The sequence below is a fragment of the Acanthopagrus latus genome, chromosome 9, assembly GCF_904848185.1.
Source record: "Acanthopagrus latus isolate v.2019 chromosome 9, fAcaLat1.1, whole genome shotgun sequence".
NCBI classification, from domain to species: domain Eukaryota; kingdom Metazoa; phylum Chordata; class Actinopteri; order Spariformes; family Sparidae; genus Acanthopagrus; species Acanthopagrus latus.
In genome coordinates this window covers 3,103,743-3,123,867 of record NC_051047.1, presented here as the reverse complement: position 1 = coordinate 3,123,867, position 20,125 = coordinate 3,103,743, and the positions used below count along the sequence as shown (strand labels likewise).

At 39.9% G+C, this 20,125-nt stretch overlaps 3 protein-coding genes across 4 annotated transcripts; all 3 read right to left on the bottom strand.

The window, feature by feature from the left end:
• Nucleotides 1–284: 284 nt before the first annotated feature.
• LOC119025229 (gamma-crystallin M2-like) lies at nt 285–2,346 on the bottom strand. The gene is made up of 3 exons (XM_037108607.1): nt 1,766–2,346; nt 1,283–1,525; nt 285–764 (listed from the first exon to the last, which is right to left on the bottom strand). The coding sequence occupies exons 1-3, from the start codon at nt 1,775–1,777 to the stop codon at nt 489–491; spliced, it is 531 nt and encodes a 176-aa protein (XP_036964502.1). The 5' UTR covers nt 1,778–2,346; the 3' UTR covers nt 285–488.
• Nucleotides 2,347–3,707: 1,361 nt separating this feature from the next.
• Nucleotides 3,708–11,558, bottom strand: LOC119026257 (uncharacterized protein C2orf80-like). The gene is made up of 8 exons (XM_037110489.1): nt 11,331–11,558; nt 11,153–11,234; nt 10,963–11,045; nt 7,941–8,031; nt 7,286–7,363; nt 5,886–5,973; nt 4,654–4,763; nt 3,708–4,427 (listed from the first exon to the last, which is right to left on the bottom strand). Exons 1-8 carry the CDS (start codon nt 11,369–11,371, stop codon nt 4,356–4,358), a joined length of 645 nt encoding a protein of 214 aa, XP_036966384.1. The 5' UTR covers nt 11,372–11,558; the 3' UTR covers nt 3,708–4,355.
• Nucleotides 11,559–11,682: 124 nt separating this feature from the next.
• On the bottom strand, nt 11,683–19,121 carry si:dkey-57a22.11 (uncharacterized protein LOC569865 homolog). 2 transcript variants are annotated; one of them, XM_037110487.1, is made up of 9 exons: nt 18,945–19,121; nt 18,442–18,571; nt 18,101–18,273; nt 17,871–17,945; nt 16,389–16,462; nt 16,135–16,283; nt 14,058–16,016; nt 12,863–12,974; nt 11,683–12,353 (listed from the first exon to the last, which is right to left on the bottom strand). In XM_037110487.1, the coding sequence occupies exons 2-9, from the start codon at nt 18,524–18,526 to the stop codon at nt 12,224–12,226; spliced, it is 2,757 nt and encodes a 918-aa protein (XP_036966382.1). In that variant the 5' UTR covers nt 18,527–18,571; nt 18,945–19,121; the 3' UTR covers nt 11,683–12,223. The 2 variants fall into 2 exon arrangements, with proteins under 2 accessions (XP_036966382.1, XP_036966383.1); XM_037110488.1 differs by having other exon boundaries at nt 12,863–12,971.
• Between the last annotated feature and the right edge of the window lie 1,004 nt (nt 19,122–20,125).

Genomic DNA, 20,125 nt, shown 5'->3' with positions numbered 1-20,125 from the left:
TTAAATTACTTATTTGAATGTCCCAGAATGTGAATCTGATAAACGAGAAACGTTGTCTTCAGGGAAGTGAATAAATATAATCTGAGATTCTGAAGATCTCATTCGTAATCAGATTTAAAGATTTAAAAATGAATCAGTGGGGGAAACACTGGCTTTACTATATAATACTGCCTTGTAAAGAGATTGATTTTTTTTTCTTCTTTGGCCCCAAATGTTTACCAAGATATGTATTCAAAAGCACAGAGAAAATAGTTCAGAATAAATTCATTTATTTAGTTATTTAAAACAATATCATATTGATATGCCAGGTCAATCCCTTTATCATGGCCGAATGAAACATCCCACTTCCTATTGTACCATAAGAAACATTACTTTATCAACATTACCAGGTTCCAAGAATACATGTCTTTTAGAGGAGGAAGTTAAAGAAGTTATGAGGATGAAACTGAAATGCAAATAAAATCAACAGAACTGAGTGAGATTCCTGATTAAAAATCTGTGATTCTGCGGAAGGACCCAGTGGTGGCGCAGGTGGCCCCCCAGTCGCTGAACTTGCGGTACTCTCCGGGCCTCATGAAGTACTGGCGACCGCGGTAGTTGGAGTGCTCGTAGAGGGTCCAGTAGCCCTCCATGACGTTGCAGGAGTAGATGTCACGGCTGCGGAAATGATCCTGCACTGAATCGCAGTCGTCACTGAACTCCATCATCTGACCCTGGAAGTTGGGGCGCTCGTAGATGCGTATGCGGTAGGGGCCCTCGCTGGTCTGAAGAGAGACAGCCAAGGGAAATACAGAATTAGAGCAAGGAGTGCAAGGAGCTCCTCCACTCCATTTGTGACAGGTGTTTCTACAATGAGGGTGCTCATATCATACGAGATTATCCTCCAAGATTTACATTTCAATTTGGAATTTCAAGTTTGCTGAACCCCCTAACCATCGTGTTGTTAATAGCTTTATTATCTTCAACAAATAAAAAACAATTCAACAGTATCTTATCTTCAGTTAAATCCATCGAGTTCAGTATCTTGTGGCTGTTTGTAGGATAAGTGAAAAAGAAACCTTTTTACAGATATATGTTCATGTTTGCCTTAAGCACACAAAAATACACAAACATCAAAATATGTAACAAGTTGCTTCTCAAACAGAATTGCATTGATAAAGTCTTACAGAACATATCTTTGACATCGTCATATAACTTTGACATTGTAACTGTCTAAACGCACCATGGTCTGCAAGTCCACACTCCGGACCAAAGCAAAGAATGTAGTCAAATATTTGCTCACATAAGAGAAAGTACGACAGGAGCGGATGGTGTCGTTGTAGCCCATCCAGCGCTGGTAGTCTGGGTACTCCCCTCTGGTCAGAACGTACTGGTAGCCGGTGTAGTTGGGCTTCTCATACAGCACCCAGCAGCCACTCTCCACCTTGATGGAGTTGCAGCGGCTGAAGTGGGGATGCATGTCAGGGCAGTCGGTGTCGCACTCATAGGAGCGACCCTGGAAGTTTCTGTCCTCATAAAATGTGATCTGATGTAGAGGACAAGGCAGAAGCAGGGAAGAATCAGAGCTCAGTTAGAGCCTCCTGTTCATTAGATTCTTCAACATAAAGCCATCAAAAGAAGTCAGAGATTATTTCCACTGTTGGTGAGGACATTTTAACCACAGGAATGGCCAGCACTGCACTTACAGAATTAAAACTTTTGCCCATACTTGCTACCAGGTTTAAGAAAACCATTCTTGACATAAAACACAATGACACTGTCTTACCTTACTACTCATCCTGTAAAGAGTGCTGGAGCCAGTTACCTACGAAAAACTGGAGTTCTCACAAGGCCGGATGAGAGCCACGCTATATAAACCTCAATCAAAGGGTTAGCAGATCCTACTTTAGCTGTTTTTTCAATGAGCAGGGATTTAACGCTCTGGCATCGCTGCCAAGAGTCTTGATCCTGGGCATAGAGCGAAAATCCCTGAATCATCAATGCAAAAGTCCGACCAGGCAAATTACTGACCCGCTGTGCCCTCTTTATTGATATGGACATCAGAGAGTCATTTGATCCACTAATCCATCATCAAGTGGATTAATCTTTTCATGCAGAATGTCAGAGGTCATCACAAATCAACACGGCCTTTAACCATTTGTAGAATCTGAAACAGTGGAAATAAAAAAATTCTGAACAAATAATAATTGTGTTGTCAGTGATGCATCATTATCATTAAAGTGAAACTCTTGCCAAAATGCAACCTAGGGCCTTTTTGTGAATGTACCCGAGTCAAAAGCTTTTAAGGTTGACTATATTTCATTTTGGGGTCAAAATCATTTTCGCTATTTTTAAAACATTAAGAAGACACAACATGAAACTTTGCTCGTAGTATCACCAGGGTCTCTACACATGAACACAAGCACTGAGAACATTGTTTGTGTACACAGAGTTTACTAAAAAGAAAGTTTTTGAATAACTCACTTTAGCAGTTGCTTGTTCTGCTCGCCGCCGTCCTGCTAGTCGAGAAGTTTCTTCTATCAGTGGGCAGCTCCATAACATGTGTAGCAGATCACCATCGGTTACTTTACATTTATGACATCCGGAGGAAGTGTAGCTGTCAATTTTATGTAACCTATAAGGGGTGTAGTATGCCCTATGGAATATATTAAATTGAATTTGCCTATGTTTTGTGGAGATTAACACTGTCTGTGCCTGTTCCAATAGATAATGCCAATCCACTTGTTCGTAAACACAGCCTAGGTCTGTTTCCCATTTTCCTTTTGTAGATGTTTTATCACAAACAGGTAGCAACTTTTCCAGCTTTTGATTTTAGCATTGTTTCTTATATGAGGCTGCTTTTTCAACCTCAAGGTCAATATTGTTTTTCACTAAGGACAAAACAATGAATTATCCATGCATTTATATGGAACTAAGTTTTAGGTGCGTTCCACCTTAACTGTCTTCCATGTCAAGTCGCATTTGGAGATCGACACTTCTCGACTGGCAGGACAGCGGCGAGTGGACCAAGCAACTGCTAACGTGAGTTGTTCAAAAACTGTTTTTAGTAAACTCTGTGTACGCAGACACTGTTCTCAATGCTCGTGTTCATGTGTAGAGATCCTGGAGATACTACAAGCAAAGTTTTCATGTAGTGTCGAGCCTTCTTAGTGTTTTAAAAATACTTTGATGCTAACATAACATTTGCCCTTTGCACTCCACTGAAAATGATTTTAAATACAGTCAACTTTAAAAGTGGCACATTCATCGTAATTATGCTTTTAAACGAAAGAGTTATTCAGGTACATTCACAAAAAGACCCTAGGTGGCATTTTGGCGAGAGTTTGCTTTAATGATCTAGACTGGGCTGCACCAGCCTATTAATGAAATCATTAAAGTGTTTGAACGCAGACAACTTCTAAGTTTTAACTAACAACTAGCTGGTTCACACTATTCAAAGAAATGTGTTGGCTCCTAAATACTTTAGTCATTTGTAAATCCATTGCTAGGAAACTGTATCGGTCAAATGAGGAGCAGTCAACTTTGTCAACAGGAATCGCTGCATTACAGGCTTGTTTTAGAGGTTTGAAAGATACATCTAACTGAAAGTTTTTGTTTTATGTCTGAATACAGAGATAAATACGTTAGTCAGTAGAGTTTATATAGATAAGAATAAGCGGGAAATATGTCATCAAGCTTATCTGAAAAGTTATTGGCAAAACATTTTAATAACTTGAGGTATGGTGTTATATTCTTTTTATACGCATTTTAAATCTTGCAGAATGTAAAATATTTAGTCAACTAGACAGCACTGATAAAATAAAGAGCTAGATTATGTGTTGAACACACATAGTGGCAATCAAATCAATGCAAGTAATCCACAATCATTTGATTGGCAGATGAGAGGTGGTGCAAATTCAAACAAGAGAACCAAAAATCAAAAACAATGCTCAAACGCATTGTCCATCAGAACAAATCTTCGGTACTACATCTAAGATTTATATCTAAAATAATGCATATTTAAAAATGTTACTCCTTCACAATCACTAATGTTTTGATCAATAAGTTCATTTTAATTACATATTTTGTTCCCAGTCACTGGAACAGATCACAATTACATTTGTTTTGGAATTTAGCAACATGTACCAAGTCACACTTAAATAGTAACTCCCCAATGCTGACAGTTATTAAAGAGTAAGGTTATAACACAGTTCTCAAGCTTCAGGTCAATTATGTTACCCATACTGTGTATTAGGATATATAGATATAGATATAGATATAGATATAGATATAGATATAGATCTACAGTATATAAAAAATACTGTAGAGATATAAGGACAAAACTACACTGCAGGAAACTCGACTGGAGGGTGCCCTCAGTCCTGCACAGACTCTTGTGAACCCTCATAGTGCTCAGTTCTTCCATCATCACGGCCATCATTGCTGTCCTGAGAGAAGAGAAAAATATTATGTCTGTTTAGATCCACATGGTGGCAGTAGAGGCCTTTCATGAATGTTTGAAAATCAGTTGTAAAACATTCCTCTTCTTTAATCCTGAGTCAAGAAGTATTTTTCTAGCTCTGGTGTCCCGTTACTTTGGAATTTTTCTGAAAATTTCTGGATTTAAATAATGAAGACAAATCCTGCAGAAGTTTGGATGCTGTGGCTACTCACACTCAGGAAGGTGTGAGACGAGGAGGACGATGATGACGATTGCACAGAGACTCGTCCAGGCGGGGCACGAGCCTTCACCCTCTCAGACAGCCATCTTTTCAGCTTTAGACCTGTTGGTTATTTTTAAGTACTTCAGATTGATTAAAACGTCTCCCGATCAACAATTTACTCAAATACATACACTTTTCAGAGTGGGTCAAATGACTTTAAATTAACATTGTGAAATTTTAGGCTATCCCACAATACGAGATACAGATCTCGGTATTTGAAAATGTCCTCAAAAGCACTTAATAATTTCTAGGACTGGACAACAAAATCAAATACTACATTATTTTTTTTAACATATACTGTGTTAATTGTCAAAGATGCAACAATATTGAAGAGATGACTAATTGTACTTTGACAAAATATTGCCACAATAACATGTTTGATAAATAATCATCAGTATAATCATCATGTGGCTGTTATGACCGGTGGTTAAAGACAAGTGTCACAACAAGTAGAACAGTCGGGTAAGTACGTCACTTTACAGGACTGCAGCCTAAGACCAGGAAAAGACAACATTCAGGGCATTTCACAATATCCAAAATCAAAGATGATGTTTAGATGATGAATATTACAACCATATAATATTGATACAATGCACAGCCCTAATTTACTTGAGTGAGTTCTAATTTTGATTATTAAAGCTTACAGCTCATGAATCCAGTTTATCAAAATATTAAGGATTAATAACATGTTATTGTCGAACTTCTGAAAAGTATGTTAATTTATGCACTCCATACTAGGTCAGAGCTCCTTTTGCACGCATCGCTGCAATCAATGAAGTGTGGCACGGTGGCAATCAGGCTGTAGCACTGCTGAGGTGTTATGGAAGCCACTTGGCCAGCAAACTGGTTTACATGGTATGACCAGCCAACTCGCCCGACCTGAACCCCACAGAGAATCTATGGGGTAATGTCAAGAGGAAGATGAGTGACACCAGACCCAACATTCAGATGAGCTGATGGCCACTACAAAGAAACATGGGCTTCCATAACACCTCAGCAGTGCCACAGGACGATCGCCTCCATGCCACGCCACACTGATGAATTAATTTGTCAGTCTTTGGTAGAGAAAGGGTGGGCATTGACTGACTATTAAGGGTCACAGGTAAAAAAAAATGTGGCAACTACTGTGTTAGATAATACCAGATAACTGTATTATATATCTATACACTATAACACACTTACTGTGCTTTTTGGAGTGGTACACAGCCCTGTAAGAGCCGAGCATGGCAAATGGATGGTAGGAGAGAGTGAAGGGATAGACAATTGTGCCCTGGGGTTAAAAACAATAGGATTTATTGTTATTAAGTGTACAATGAGGACGGTGGAAAACCAGTGGCAGCAACCTCTACAGAAATGAGTTAAATAAGTACACACATCAGCTCACTCACCGTAATAAACTATTGGCAGTGACATTTCTGCAAACCAGGGATATGTTGAGATTTGTACGTGTCATACTTGAATATTGAGATTTCTACTGCACCTGTCATGTTCACATTACATGTGTATGGCTTGACTTTTATTTCAGTGGAAATAGCTTCTAAACCAGTACCCGCATTTCAAGTCTATGTTTTATTATTGGTAAGTCTGAAACCATTAGATATTTTTTGACCACAAGTCTTGATACAGTATCTACTGATATTTTCACCAAAACAAGATCTTTCCCTAACCAGGTGGTTTTTGTGACTGATGGCTTGAACACGCTCCACAACTTTGAAAGTCGGCAGATTTTCACACACCACAATCACACATGCAGGAAAAGACGTAGACATGACACAGTGCAAACAGTCAAAGTTGTCTGTGCACTCATATCGTGGTTCAGTAGGATTCAAAAGTACATACACTGAAACACTTGTACTCAAATAGAAATAAAGGTTAAAAAATCTATAGGCTATTATTGCACCCACTCCAAACCCCAGCAAGCTGTCTCCGGGCTCCACGATCGGGTCTTTGAAAAGTTCACACTGCCGTACACAATGGTGCACATCGACCTGCCTCTGGGGTAGAGCCAGCATCTTGTTATTGGATGTTCGCTGGTTCAGTTCCCCTGGTCTGCATGTCAAAGTGTCCTTGGGCAACATACTGAACCCCAAACTGCTCCTGATGCCCGATAGAACGGCCCAATTTCTATCTGGGGTTGTATTGTATCAGTGAAATGTTGTGCCGATAGAAAAAAAAGTGTGACAATGACAAAAGCACGCGCTGGTGTACTGATTTATTTTGTCCAGTGGAGCAATCTGCACTTTTTCTCAGCTTGACTGAACAAGTTCAAATGTTAAATGTCATTTAAAAAAAGTCTGTTAAATGTTAAAAGTCTTGAATGAAGACATTGGTTTAAGAATGTACTACTGTCACTGTGACTGTACTGCATAATCATATCGGTGCAAAATCTATGCACAATCCAAGGCCTTTTTTCATTCCAGCTAAAAAACTCACTATATCGGTTGCATATCGGCGATTGCACCCCCTCCCATCAGTCGGACACTACTGTAAACATCTTTACTGGTGACTGGGTTGGACACAAACTGTGTATTTTCCTTTTAAACAGAAGTGTGAAATATCAGCCGGACACTGGATACTGGTACCTTAGATTGTTGGTTGGGGTATGAAGCCGCTGGTTTACACCTGTACAGTGCCAAGATTTCCTCCACAGGGAGGCTATTCTAAAAAGCAAAATTGGGCAAAGGTTAGTAATTAGCAAATCAGAAAAAAATACTTCATAGTAGCTTCGCCATTACATTAAAGACCTGATGCTACTTGTGTGAGGGAGCAATTCAGAGGTTTTAAGTGAGGCAGCAGAGTGAAGCAGGACTCTGTAATTGGACAAGGATTTGTCATGCGCATGTTTGAATTTGACTTACCCCTCTCTGCTTGAGTGATAATGACTGAGATATGGGTACTCAGTTATTGAAAATATAAGTTCAGTCATCATCAACTCACCCCCATGCTGATGGTGTCACAGGGTGAAGTTTCTTAATCCACAACATACATTGAAAAAAACTTCTAAAAAAATCTTGAAATGCCTCCATACAGCTCATGCGGCAAATGCCCTTTGTTTCCCAGTTGATTTTAAAATGAATTATTTACACCCTTTTTAAAGTAGAAATCTGTGTGTAACTGGTGTTACAGCTGACAAAACCTCACTCTACAAAGGGCTGAGCATAAATGACCAAATTTTCATTTCAATCTTTCTGGAAGATCAATATGTAATCAAAGATGTATATGTATAACGACACTCACCATGATGATCCCAGCAAAGGACGACAGGATCATAGCCTCCCGTTCTAAGCGGTTAGGGTACTGGGCACTTCCTGAGCTGCATGTTGCTCCACTGTGGTAAAAAGGAAAGTGGAAAAAGTTTCATCCAGTAACTTTCAGGAATCAGTGAACTGAAAGTTTCAAAGCTTGTATCTTATTTCAGTTATCAGAGGTTGTCCCTCAGGGCAGGCCTTTAACCTTTATGAGGTTCTTGGCAAGAACCTTGCTCTTGGGCTTTCCTTCACTAACCACACATTCTTTTTTGCCCTCACAAAATTAACAGGAATTTACAGAGACAATTGTAAAGCAGAATGGCTGATTATTATACTTTTTAGACCAAACAAAGGCCTATGATCAGTGTCATTCTGACTCTGTCTCCGCTGCTCCCTTGTGCCAAATGTGTTGTGATGTTTCTGATCACATTTCACAAAATTCCAGAAAGGGTATAATTAATTGCCTGAAAGTGTGACTACTAAATACATGTTATGGTGTCAAGAAGCCAGAAGGTGGTCAGTGCTCACAAGTATAAGTGTACCATTAGAACTATGTAGACAGAAGTTTTAGAGCTACTTACAAGTCTGCTGTTTGTTTCACAAGGAGATTAATGGTCCAAGTCTAGAAAGCTGCTCAGGGAAAGTCCAATTCACTGACCATTGTCTTAGTTCTTTATATTCCCAAAGCACATATGTTTGTATTGCCCACAGAAGTGGGATAATTAATATCAATGATACTGGGCTTTAGTCTTGCTGCTTATTTTTTTCTTCGAGTTATTCCTCGTGGTTTGTGTACAATCTGTCTACATCTGTGTAAACTTCAGTATTATTGGAAACGCTTAGCAAATGCTGGCCTCAGTGAAACCCCCGCCACATGGACATTTTTGTCAGGATTGTCAATAATCTGAGCTCCAAGGAAAAGAGGACTTATACCCTCCATCTAAACAAAGACATGGGTGAAAACACTGGATGAAAATGGTCACTGCTTCTGGAACAGTCAAGGATTTCTACATAGGCAAGGGGCCCCCAGGAGAGGAAGCTACATCTAAATGGACCCTAATATTCCACTAATAATCAGAATAAAAATGTAAGCACCGCAATTGGAAGGGACTGATCCCATCTGGCCCAATCTGAATGAATTTTATAACTATTTACCATAATTAGACAGAGGGGTGGACTTAATCTGTTCAATGGGAAAATATAAGCATCTGTTAATCATGTAAATCTGATCATTTCTCTTTGGTGGGATAAATCTATTCTTTCTGTGCATCAACATGCAAGCAAAACAGTACATTCTTTTGTTGGATATCTTCAAGATTTAAGGACTGTTGAACGCCTCAATTGTCAGAAGGCCTCCAAAAGAGCTGTTCAAACAAATGTTTGAAGAGATAAGCAAAGTTGGAATCCATCGAACCACTAACCCAATTTTGTTTCCAGGATACAATGTGGTTCCATTTTGAAAATTGTATAAATTGGCTTTGAGCAGGCAAAGGAAATTAATGAATAAATTGAGTTTCTTAATAAAGTTATATAAGTTAAATATGTGTCATAATAGCCAGCTGAAAACACTAACATTTGACATGTATTTCACATTTGGAAATGTTAAATCAAGACTTTATGTAGAATTTGGAATTTACAACAGATAATGAGTGCTACTTTGTAATAGAGACAAGATGGATTCTATTAAAGTTCAAGGGGGGCAAAAATCCATCTTTACTTATCCAAATTGGTCATTGTGCAAGGTTTGGGTTCGGTTAGACCAGACCTGAGACTAGGCACCATCAGACGATGACAAAAGCTGCTGAAGATGGCAGCATTACAAAAGTGAGTAGCGACCGCAAAATAGTTGATTCAATCTCCATGAAATGTTCTTTTTCTTCCGAGTCAACAGTTATTCATATTGGATCAAGTGTCTCTTTGCCTCCCCTGGTATATGAATGCTTATGTTAACCCCCTTCAAATTAGGTGTCACTGATTGGTGTTTTATTGGATTGTGGTTGCTTTTATGAGTCTTGTAAGAAAAATAAAGGCATTTTATCACCTCTGGCAAGGAGGTTATCTTTTCACCCGTCTCCGTCTGTATACTGGTTGGCTGGTTTGTCAGCATGAAACCTTAATGGAGGGTGGTTCTTGTCTCCGAATAGACTCCATTAACTTGTGGTGATGATACTGATAAAGTAGACACATTTTTCCTCACTTTCTTCATTGTTGTGAATAACTAAGCGAATTAAGGTGGCGGGTATCTGCAACTAAGCACAATCAACTGCAGATCCTAGATCCGGCGAGCTTTTAGTTACAGTCAGCAATGTTGTCGCTTTAGCTTTCCTGTCTGTTTTGCAGTTAGCAACCCCTCTCTCCTCTCTACATCAACACATGAATGTGCAACAGTTATCAACAAATCAGCTAATAGGAGGACCCTGCTCTCTGTGTGTTCATGAACAGACAGAACCACCTCTTTATGAAGGTCTCTATCCTGATTGGACAGAGTGGGCTAAGATGCCTCTTTTACTGCTGAGTGGCGGGAAGAGAGACATGGGTTGGTGACCAAAACACTATTCAACACTTATTTTAATTCTAAAAAACATATCACTTTCAGCAGCTTTAAAAATAAAGTTAAGCAGTTATGCAAAGTTTAGGGTGATACAGGGCTATCAAATTTGATCATGGATTAGACATGACTGAATTAAAGGGGACTGTTGGCTAAGGTATCCCCATTACTTTTATTAGATTATCAGTCAAGTTATTACACTAATTTTATTATATATTCCAACTGATATGAATGCTTATTTTATTATGTTTAAGTGTGTTATTACCTTTTGAGATGTTAAGGAAATTACTAGTTCCAAATCCTTCTCAGTGTCTGAATTAAGCATATTTATTGTGTGCTTTAACCCATTTCATTTTTTTCCATTGTCACACCATATAACAAATTATGCTTGTTCCAGCAAAAGTACCAACATAATAACATAAGCGACAAAGTCTTCAGTCTCCAAAAAACATAAGCAGCTTACATGATGTCTCTGTCAAGTACATCCCGTCCCTCTTCTTTGTCCAACCACCAAAGGGCAACGCTAATGGCAAGGTCATAATGAGCCTGCATACAAATAAAACAAACTCCTTGAGTGTGTGTGTCTTCTAACAACTGATAACATGCAGTCACACTGACCAGCTCTGCTTTCAGATCGATTATAATGTTTTTACCAGGTCATCCAGCATTGTGGAGGTCCCTTTCCCCTTTGGATCAAAAGAATTCTCCCTGAGTTTCTGCCCAATGTAATCACCACTGTTCAGATTAGAATAAAGAAAATCAGTAGCTATTTCAGAATATGCTTTAAAATGTGCTCTTAGAAGAACCTCTGGGCTGTTAGCATCCACTTACATAAGGGCCTGAACATCTCTTTTCAGCTGTCTTGCCTCCATTTTCTGAATGAATTCCTTTCATGGAGGACTCCTGCAAAAACAACAGGAAACCACTGCAATATTTTCATACTTGTTATCTCATTACAATGATGCTGACTAGAAGTGGAATGTAATAAGGTGGTGCTGATTTACTGCTCAGGATACAGAGCGGCACAGTCAGGACTTGAATCTGACACTGTCAGGCCCACACGGAGGGCTACCAACAAAAGCAATAAGATGGCAGTACAGTAATTCCAGGCCACCTTAAAAATACATTCTGTAACTAATGGTAAAACAGCAGAGTTTAACAAATCCAAAAGTGAATCCATTACTCCTGTACAATAACACTTTAATGGGCAAACCAAAAACAATACAAGGGAACATCTCAAAGCAAATTCAACATGAAAACATCTGTACTCACCACACAAATCTATATGACTGTTAAAAGTTGAAGAGCAAAAAACAGCTTACAGACCTTCAGTTTACATGATGATACAAAAACATGGTAGGCTGCAGTCATGCAACACTGAATCTGGTTACCTTTCACAGCAATGCAGAATAGTGTTCTCAGGTGAACAGCCTGGACTGAATAATTTATGACCCGTCCTCCTGTCAATCTCTAAGACCAGTACCAACCACACATTACTGGGAAATAAGTGGAACTATAGATATAAGATTATTCAGATTGGTTTCAATGTGTACAGTTTGAAAAAAAATGCAAACACTGCAGGGGTAGGTCGTTTCCTCTAGTTTACACAACGTGCTTGTCAACAAACATGTTTGACGTTTCAGTGCAAAGCCATAAAAAAATGAAAAATAAAAAAAGGAAATCACATTAACAGCACATTTAAAAATGCAGGTGAAGAAAAAAAATCAGTCCACCAAAATGGATCTTGCCAACTCAGGGTTGGTTACATTCTTCTTCTGCTTCTTCTTCTTGTCCTTAAACACCGGAGAGCGCAGAAATGAGCTATCGGTGAATTTATCGCCACGTCTCATTTTGCTGTTGGAAAAGAAAAAAAAAAACCACAATTTAGTTACCCACTGCTGTTTTTTACTGATATAGAATTGTGTCCAAAGATCAAAAGGAATTGTAGTATTTTTAAAACATGTAAATTTAAGGACGACTTTTAGGAGTACTGGAATGCTTCTTTAAAAAGCGTGTGTAGCATTTATGGGATTTAGAGGCAAAAAAAAAATACTAATTTTCATAGTTGTGCCTTCATGAGGGTATAATAACCTGAAACTAAAATCCATTGCATTTCCGTCATCTTAAAATTAGGCTTTTGTATCTATATAGTGAGTTGGTCCTCTTTTAATGAGTCCACTATGCTGCACCAGCATGTTTCTACAGTAACCAAGAATGAACAAACCAATACTGACTCCAGAGATGGAGTTTGGCGTCCTAAGTGGCCTTGATATGGGTAGGCAAAGGGACTGGTGCTCAATAGGTTGCAATCTGCAGTCTCACCACTAGATGACACTAAATCCTAATAGACAAGATGTCCTCACCTCCTGAGGGTTGGCTCCTTATAACTGACCACACCTTTCCGTCTTCTGGTTCTTCCTCCATTTTCATTGTCTGGGGTTCCAATGACGTTGGTCAGTGATGTTAGGACCCCTGCTGTAACACACATTCAATTAGAATTAAGTCTCTTTTAAAGCCTTATTTCATCATCTCACTTCAGAAAGTAAGGCCTAATTCAAAGCCATTCAACTTTGATTATGCTCAGTTTCCAGCTCCCAGTTCAGAAGTAATAACCCTTACATTTGCATCTGTATCTGAAACAACTTGGCAGCACAATGCTGTTTAAGGCATCCTAAGATAATAGGGCTGCCTTCTGAATGTTTGTGCATGTGTCTTTATTGGCCTACATGAAAGCGCCTGTTACACACTGACACCGAGATAATAATGTCAACCAGCGCTAAGAAAACGTGAAAAGCTTCCATTATAAGCAGTGTTTCCAACAGAATGACTGACCCACACCACCAACTCAACGCACCGGCTCTCCTCGCCCACTTCTACCTCTCTCCCTGTATGTGTCTGCCCTGTTGATTTTCCTTGTCGGCAGTCTGTTCACTAAGTCGGCCAAAAAGAAAACAACTCCAGTCTTAAGGAAGTTCATCATTAATTATGAAGCCTATCAAAACCAATGTAGAACTGAATGACGATGCTACAACAAGGAGCACTTAAAGCTTGTACAAAACTACTCCATGCATACATTAACTAAAGAGGTTGCATCACATTCTGTGCGGGACAGAGAGAGGACAGACTGTCAAATGTATTGTGGACAGTGTAGTTCTCTCAATTTTATCCATGTAGACCATCATCCTTGACTAAAAACAGCATAGCCATCTGTGCTAAAATAAAACTGAGAATTCTGACTGCCTGGAAATGTTATGCATTTGGATTAAACACTTTGTTTTAAGTTTTCACCGCTGGGTTGCTCAGTTTTCCCCAGCAACCCCTGCACCACCACAGCCTGAACACACCACCCACACCCAAATGAATAGGAGGACTGGTGTTTTTGCCACAACCCCTGATTTTGCCTGAATGAGGCCAAAAAGCTTGTGCGCTCAAGCTATCTTGCTGGACAACGGCAAAGTCACTGCAGACTAACAACACCCACGTGAAAAACTTCAATAAATGTGAAACTGCTGCAAGAGTTTGTGTGTGTATGAAGGCAGTCACTTCTGGATACTACACCTGGAGAAGCTTCAGATGTGACAGCTGAAGAATCCTCAATCGCTGTCATCCTGCGCGAGGTCTCCCTCCTGGGAGTAGCGAGAAATGAGCCATTCTCAGTGTCGGCAGTGCTGACATCTATGGCCTGCCACGGTGGAATCTCATCCGCCAGCAGGTCTCCCAGATTCTGATGATGTGCATCATCACTACTGTCCATCATGTGATTGTAGCCATGTGACACTTCAGATGTCCTCGTGTGGTTTAACAAAACTTTGTCTTGAGTTTTCCGCCTATAGACAACAAACGTCTCCCTTGGATTTCTGGTTTCCACAGATGTATGCAGTTTGGATGCATTTCTACACCACTTTGGATCCCACTCAATCTTGGACTCTGTCTTGTTAGTTTGTGAATCACATAAATGTTCAAAGATGTCATCCTTTTCACTGATGTCAGCACGTGACTCAACCACTTCCAAATCATCGAATAGTGCTTTATTTCCATCAGATATATTAATGTGGTCCCCAAGATTACACGCTTCATCTTCAGATCTACATCCTTTTTTGCTACGGCTACTTTTCTTCTTACTGGATCGAGTCTTTTCCTCTCTCCTGGCTTTTTTTGGTTTCTGAAACACTGGTCCTGAAGTGCAGCCTTGATCCAACAGTTCATCATTATCTATGCTACCCAAATCACCTTGAGGGGTTTCTAAATCCTGACTGGCCAGCCAAGAACGCTTAGCAGAGTTTTGTGTTTTATTGACTCCATTACTGTGCCCCTGACGATTGGATTCTGAATGTTGCTGAATGACACAGTCCATTACTGTAGACAGTTCTTCTGCCTGACAGTTGGAGGGTCCTGGAGAAGGCACAGAGTTGTGCTCAACGCCACCCACTTCTGGTGATGCACTGTTTGATGAGGTGCAATTGCTGGTCACTGAGATAACAAAAGTCTTCCTACATATTGAATTTGGACTCCCCCCAGAATTTGCAGCAGTCTTCATTTTTCTTGGTAGATTTGTGTCCACAACTTTTTCTTCCACTTCACTGTGGACCTGTTCCAACTGGGACTGACTGCTCTCACTTTCATGCAGTGGTAAAGGCACAAAGGCAAATGTCTGCCTGGTAACTGAGGACACCCTCCTTCCTCTAGTCCTGGACCTCCTGCAGGTGATTTTGGACCTTGCTTCTTCTGCCGTGTCTTTTTCTAGTAGTAATTTTACACTTTCTCTGGCATTTGAGAAATTATTTTGAGGATCCTTGAAATAATCGTCCTTTTCTGATGACACGATGTCACAGGAATCTGTTTTTGACGTGGTCAGATCACAGGATTTGAATTTGTTCTTTTTCCTTTTCTGATGATTGCCCCCTTCAGACTTCAATTTGGGAATGCGAGAGATCATCACACTCCTACAATGTGTTTCAGGTGACTGAAGCTCAATAACCTCTTGGTCTCTAATATCCTTTATTGCATGGTCATCTGTCTGCCACAAAGTGCCAGTGGGAGCAATCTGAATGTCACTCAACCTAGAATCTGCGGGGTTCACTTGTGGAGTTTCAGCCTCACTTGACCCACATGCTTGTTCATCGTTCTTCTTACCTTTTTGCTTGGCAGAGTGGCCTGTTTTTTTGGCCTTGGTTTCCACAGTGACTATTTCAGTAGCATTGGGTAGAGTCATCTCCATCGTCGTATTCAGAAGTAAAGTCTTCTCTCGTTTGTTGCCACACTCTGGTTCAGTTTCTAAAACTGAGCTACATTGAGGGTGAGCCTCATTAGAAAGAGATGGCCCGGGGTTCTCACATGTGCCTTCAACTGAGGGGGTCTGATTGTTCTGGAGACAGAGGACTGACTTCCTATCAAACCCAGGGAATATCACTGACAGCCTCTCCACTTCATCCCTAAGGCTGCTGGACTGACGGGATGTTCCTGACTGGAGAGATTGTATACAATGACTTAAACGCTTTGCCTCAGCATCTCCGTTTCCTGTGGAAGAAAAACAAAACAAAAGCAATCATTATTTCCAGGGAACTGTACATCAGTATTTCAGGGCAGTTAACAGCAAATTATGATGATAAACAACACCATTTCTAAAACTCTCTACCTTTGTAAGTATCAGTGGAGTTTCTGGGTGTATTCTGGATACTGATGACATTTGCAGAGATGTTTACTTTGGGCAAGTCTGATGTTTTTTGGAGAGGGAACAACAAAGCCCCTGAAATGTCTGGCTGAGGAGGTAACTCATCAGGAAACCTAACAATGGGAGGGGACAGTGAAAGTTGAAGATGTCATTCACAGCTGCCTAAACCAAATAATCATTCTCAGTTCATGATCAATCTGAATACAGTGTTTGCTCACCTTCCTGCTACAATATTTTCTTTGTTGCTGTCACCAGATACGATCTTGTCTGCCTCGCACAGTTTGGGAAGATCCTGTAGGGGATGAAAAACTTGCAATCACAAATAATGTCTGGTATAATTTGATATTGCTAAGCATTATCAACTGGCATCATTCACTCTTCTATCTGTGAATCTGGTTAGATATTAGTCTGAAATATAAATATTGGTTTCTTATACCAGTATAGAGCATGATTTTCTCTTAAAGACAAGGAAACCATTGTCATGTCTTTCATGTCTGTGCTTGATTACAAAGATCCTGATACTGCTCATTCTAATTAAAAACCTACATAATGCAGTTTACAATGTTGCTGTTTCATTTATGTGATAAATATTGTACTCAATGTATAACATGAAAAAGCAGGCTGGTCATTGCTAGCAAGAAGCAGAGTTGACACACAAGCCTTTTTGTTTTTAAAAGGTCTCCTGCTAAAGATGCCTCAGTACATCACTTCTTTTCTCTTCTATAAAACAACAATTACAGACTGGTGGCCTGAAATACAAAGCCACTTCCACATACCCAGGATATGTTGTAGTTATGCGACTTCACTAACCCCAACAATCACAATCATGCAGTCACATAAATTGGTTATCAACGTGATAAGTCAATCCAGGTTTTTCACATCTAGCCATCAGCGCATCACACAAAAGGGAAGCTGTTTGCAGCATCTGACCAATCACAAACATGGACAAGTCTACCTGAAGTAAGGCAGAATATTTTGTTAAGGAAGAGCAAACTCTTCCAAAAGTTAAACACATATTCCAGACTAAAAAAAAACTTAGGTGTGCAGCATAAGTTACAATGGCAGTGTAGCCTGGTCAGAGGTGAGTCAGTGACGAAACACTGAAAACCCAGCACTGACTTCCCCTTTGTGAGGTTCACGCAATCTCTTGGCTCGCGATTGTGTTTGTTTGGGTTGGTGATCCAGATGACAGAAGCACATCCTGGGTATGGTGAACTGGCCACACACCACTGGACTCGTGACTGTCATTAGTAAAAAATGCACACAGGAAGACTAGTTTCAAGCAACTGTATCAAATAAACAGAATGAATTACAAAGGTCATAAAAGTCCCACCCCACTGAATGAATCTGAACTTTAAATTTTGGACCTTTTTAAAAGGTGCCTGTGTTTGTTCTGGCTGTTTGTTGTGTCTGTAATCATTTCAGATGCTGTTCTGATGTTTCCAGATCTTGCAACAATGGTAAACCTGTTAAAATAAAATGTCTGATAAACATTCACAGTCTGAGACATCACAGGAGGCATGGGATCATCTTTTTATATACAACTTTTTGTCACAAAGTTGTGGTTCATAGTTCTAGTTTCTCACTGAGACAAACATACGGAATCCTCAATATTTCCTCAAATGTTGCAAAATATCTAAAATCTGTAGACTGTCATACTAAATAGAAATTGTAAAAATGAGTTAGTGAAGGACACTTACACTGTCAGAGAATAGGTCAACCACCATGTCCAAGTGCTGCACAGTGTTGCTATGAAGGCTTTGTAAGATGAGGAGCTGGGGGAGAAAAAAGATTAACTACAGCCAATGCATCATGATATTAAACACAACATGTACATCCAATACATGTGTAGCCAGGTTGTGTTCTGCCAAACGGGCCTTGATATCAACTACTGTAAGTCTAAATTCATGGAAGCAAACAACAAACTAACCAGTTTCCTGTGCTTGTATTTCTTGGTGGCCAGCTCGAAGCATAGAGCCTCTACTTGTTTCTGAAGGTGGACAATCTCCTTCTCCAGCTGCGAGCTCCTCTCCTTCTGGGCTTGCAAAGCGAGAGCTAAGGCCTTGTTGTTGGTCTTCAAAGAAACCTTGAAGAAGGAGGTGTCTGGAAGAGGCATCCCGGCATTAAGTTCAGTGGGAGAATGATTTAACATTTTCTCTTTCATCAGAAAATGTCTGAGAACAACAAAACATATAGTGTAGTGCAGTTGTACAGAGTAAGGCACAAAGAACTGTTTTGTAAGAGTGATCAATGAATGAATGACAGACTCACTGAGAATCTTATTTTTGATCTTCGATGCTGCAGCTGTGGTCTGCTTGGAAGCCTTTACAGGTTTCATGATCCTCACAGGCAACATGGTCAAATAGGCACCGAGGACTGCGTGAGAGACGGGATGGATAACCTGAAAGAAAATAAACTTGATAAGAGTTTGTACAAAAACCACCTAACACAACCACCCACCCACGGCCATTGTTAGTTTAGATGTATGTGTGTCCGTTTGGCTAGCGATAATACACATGCTGCATAAATTAACATTACAAAGCTGGGACTGTGACTGACGGAGATTAAATTCATATACAAATAAAGTTAGCCCCTATAGTTTTGCTATCCGCCCAACATGGTCAGCTGACACACTCGGTAAGTGTTATTAATCTTGTCGTCGAAACGTTAGTTAGCTGACGTTAGCATTAACTAACGTTGACTTATTTGAGCGGCCTGTCCGCTGCTCCAACTAGTGTGACCACACGTTTCACTGGAAATGTGGACAAACTTACCTTTAACAACCATTAATCAGCGGAACACTTTCCCTCTCGCGAAAATGATATCCTTGATATCGTCCGTGAATTTGGTCAAACAAGGCTCATGGTGGCCTCACTGAACGTATCTTGGAGATGCCCCTGATTCCGTTTCAAACATAAACAAAAAGTGCGCCGTGATGTCGTAGGAGCCGTCGAGGGCGTGTCCTACTTCTTCTTCTTCTCCGTTTGATTGTATGATGGGTTGCAACAAGACTTTTAAACTGTATACCGCCACCTACTGCGGGGACGGATCCTACAAGCGACGGTCGTTGGGACGACCATAGACATATACAGTTTTAATACGTCGCTAAAGCAATGGACACACATAAAGAAGTTTAATAAGGTATAAAGACATAATTTTCACGAGGTACAAGAATGAAGAGAGGGTTTGACAATCACTAGGTGTTTACAGGGTTACTGTTTATTTATTTATTTTGTTACTTTTCTCTTGTTCTTATATATATTCTATTCTATGTCATGTCATTGACATAGGGCCCTCACTGATGAGCCATGTGGGGTTCAGTATCTCACCCAAGGACACTACAGACATGCAGCCTGGAGCTGGGATTTGAACCAGCGACCTTCCGATCACTAGTCGACCTGCTCTACCCGCGAGCTACAGCCACCTTCTATTCTATTTCATACGTGCAATCAGATATTGCTTCTTATATATAGTATGTTATATTACATATATGCAATGTACTGTATATTGTATATAATAATAAACCTTCCTCCGGAGGTGTTCCTGGCATGCTCCACCTGGAGGAGACCCAGAGGAAGACCCAGGACACGCTGGAGTGACTATGTCATTCGGCTGGACTGGGAATGTCTGGAGGAAGTATCAGGGGAGAGGGAAGTCTGATCAAGATAACTGATCAGTATGATTAGGATACATATGTTTTATAATAATATGTTAATAACTAATTTATATTTTTGCCAAGGACAGTATATCAGTAATTAACAATTCAAAAAAAACAAAACAAAAAAACAAAAAACAAAGAGACAATCAATATCATATTCAAGCACGGAAAAATGTACAAGAGTACATGTTTGGACCAACCAAGGAAGCTGGTTAATTATCATTCAGTGATTTATGGAGAAAGGATGGGATTAAATACGTTGATACTTGTTCTCACTCCTTTTTGAATACGTAAAAC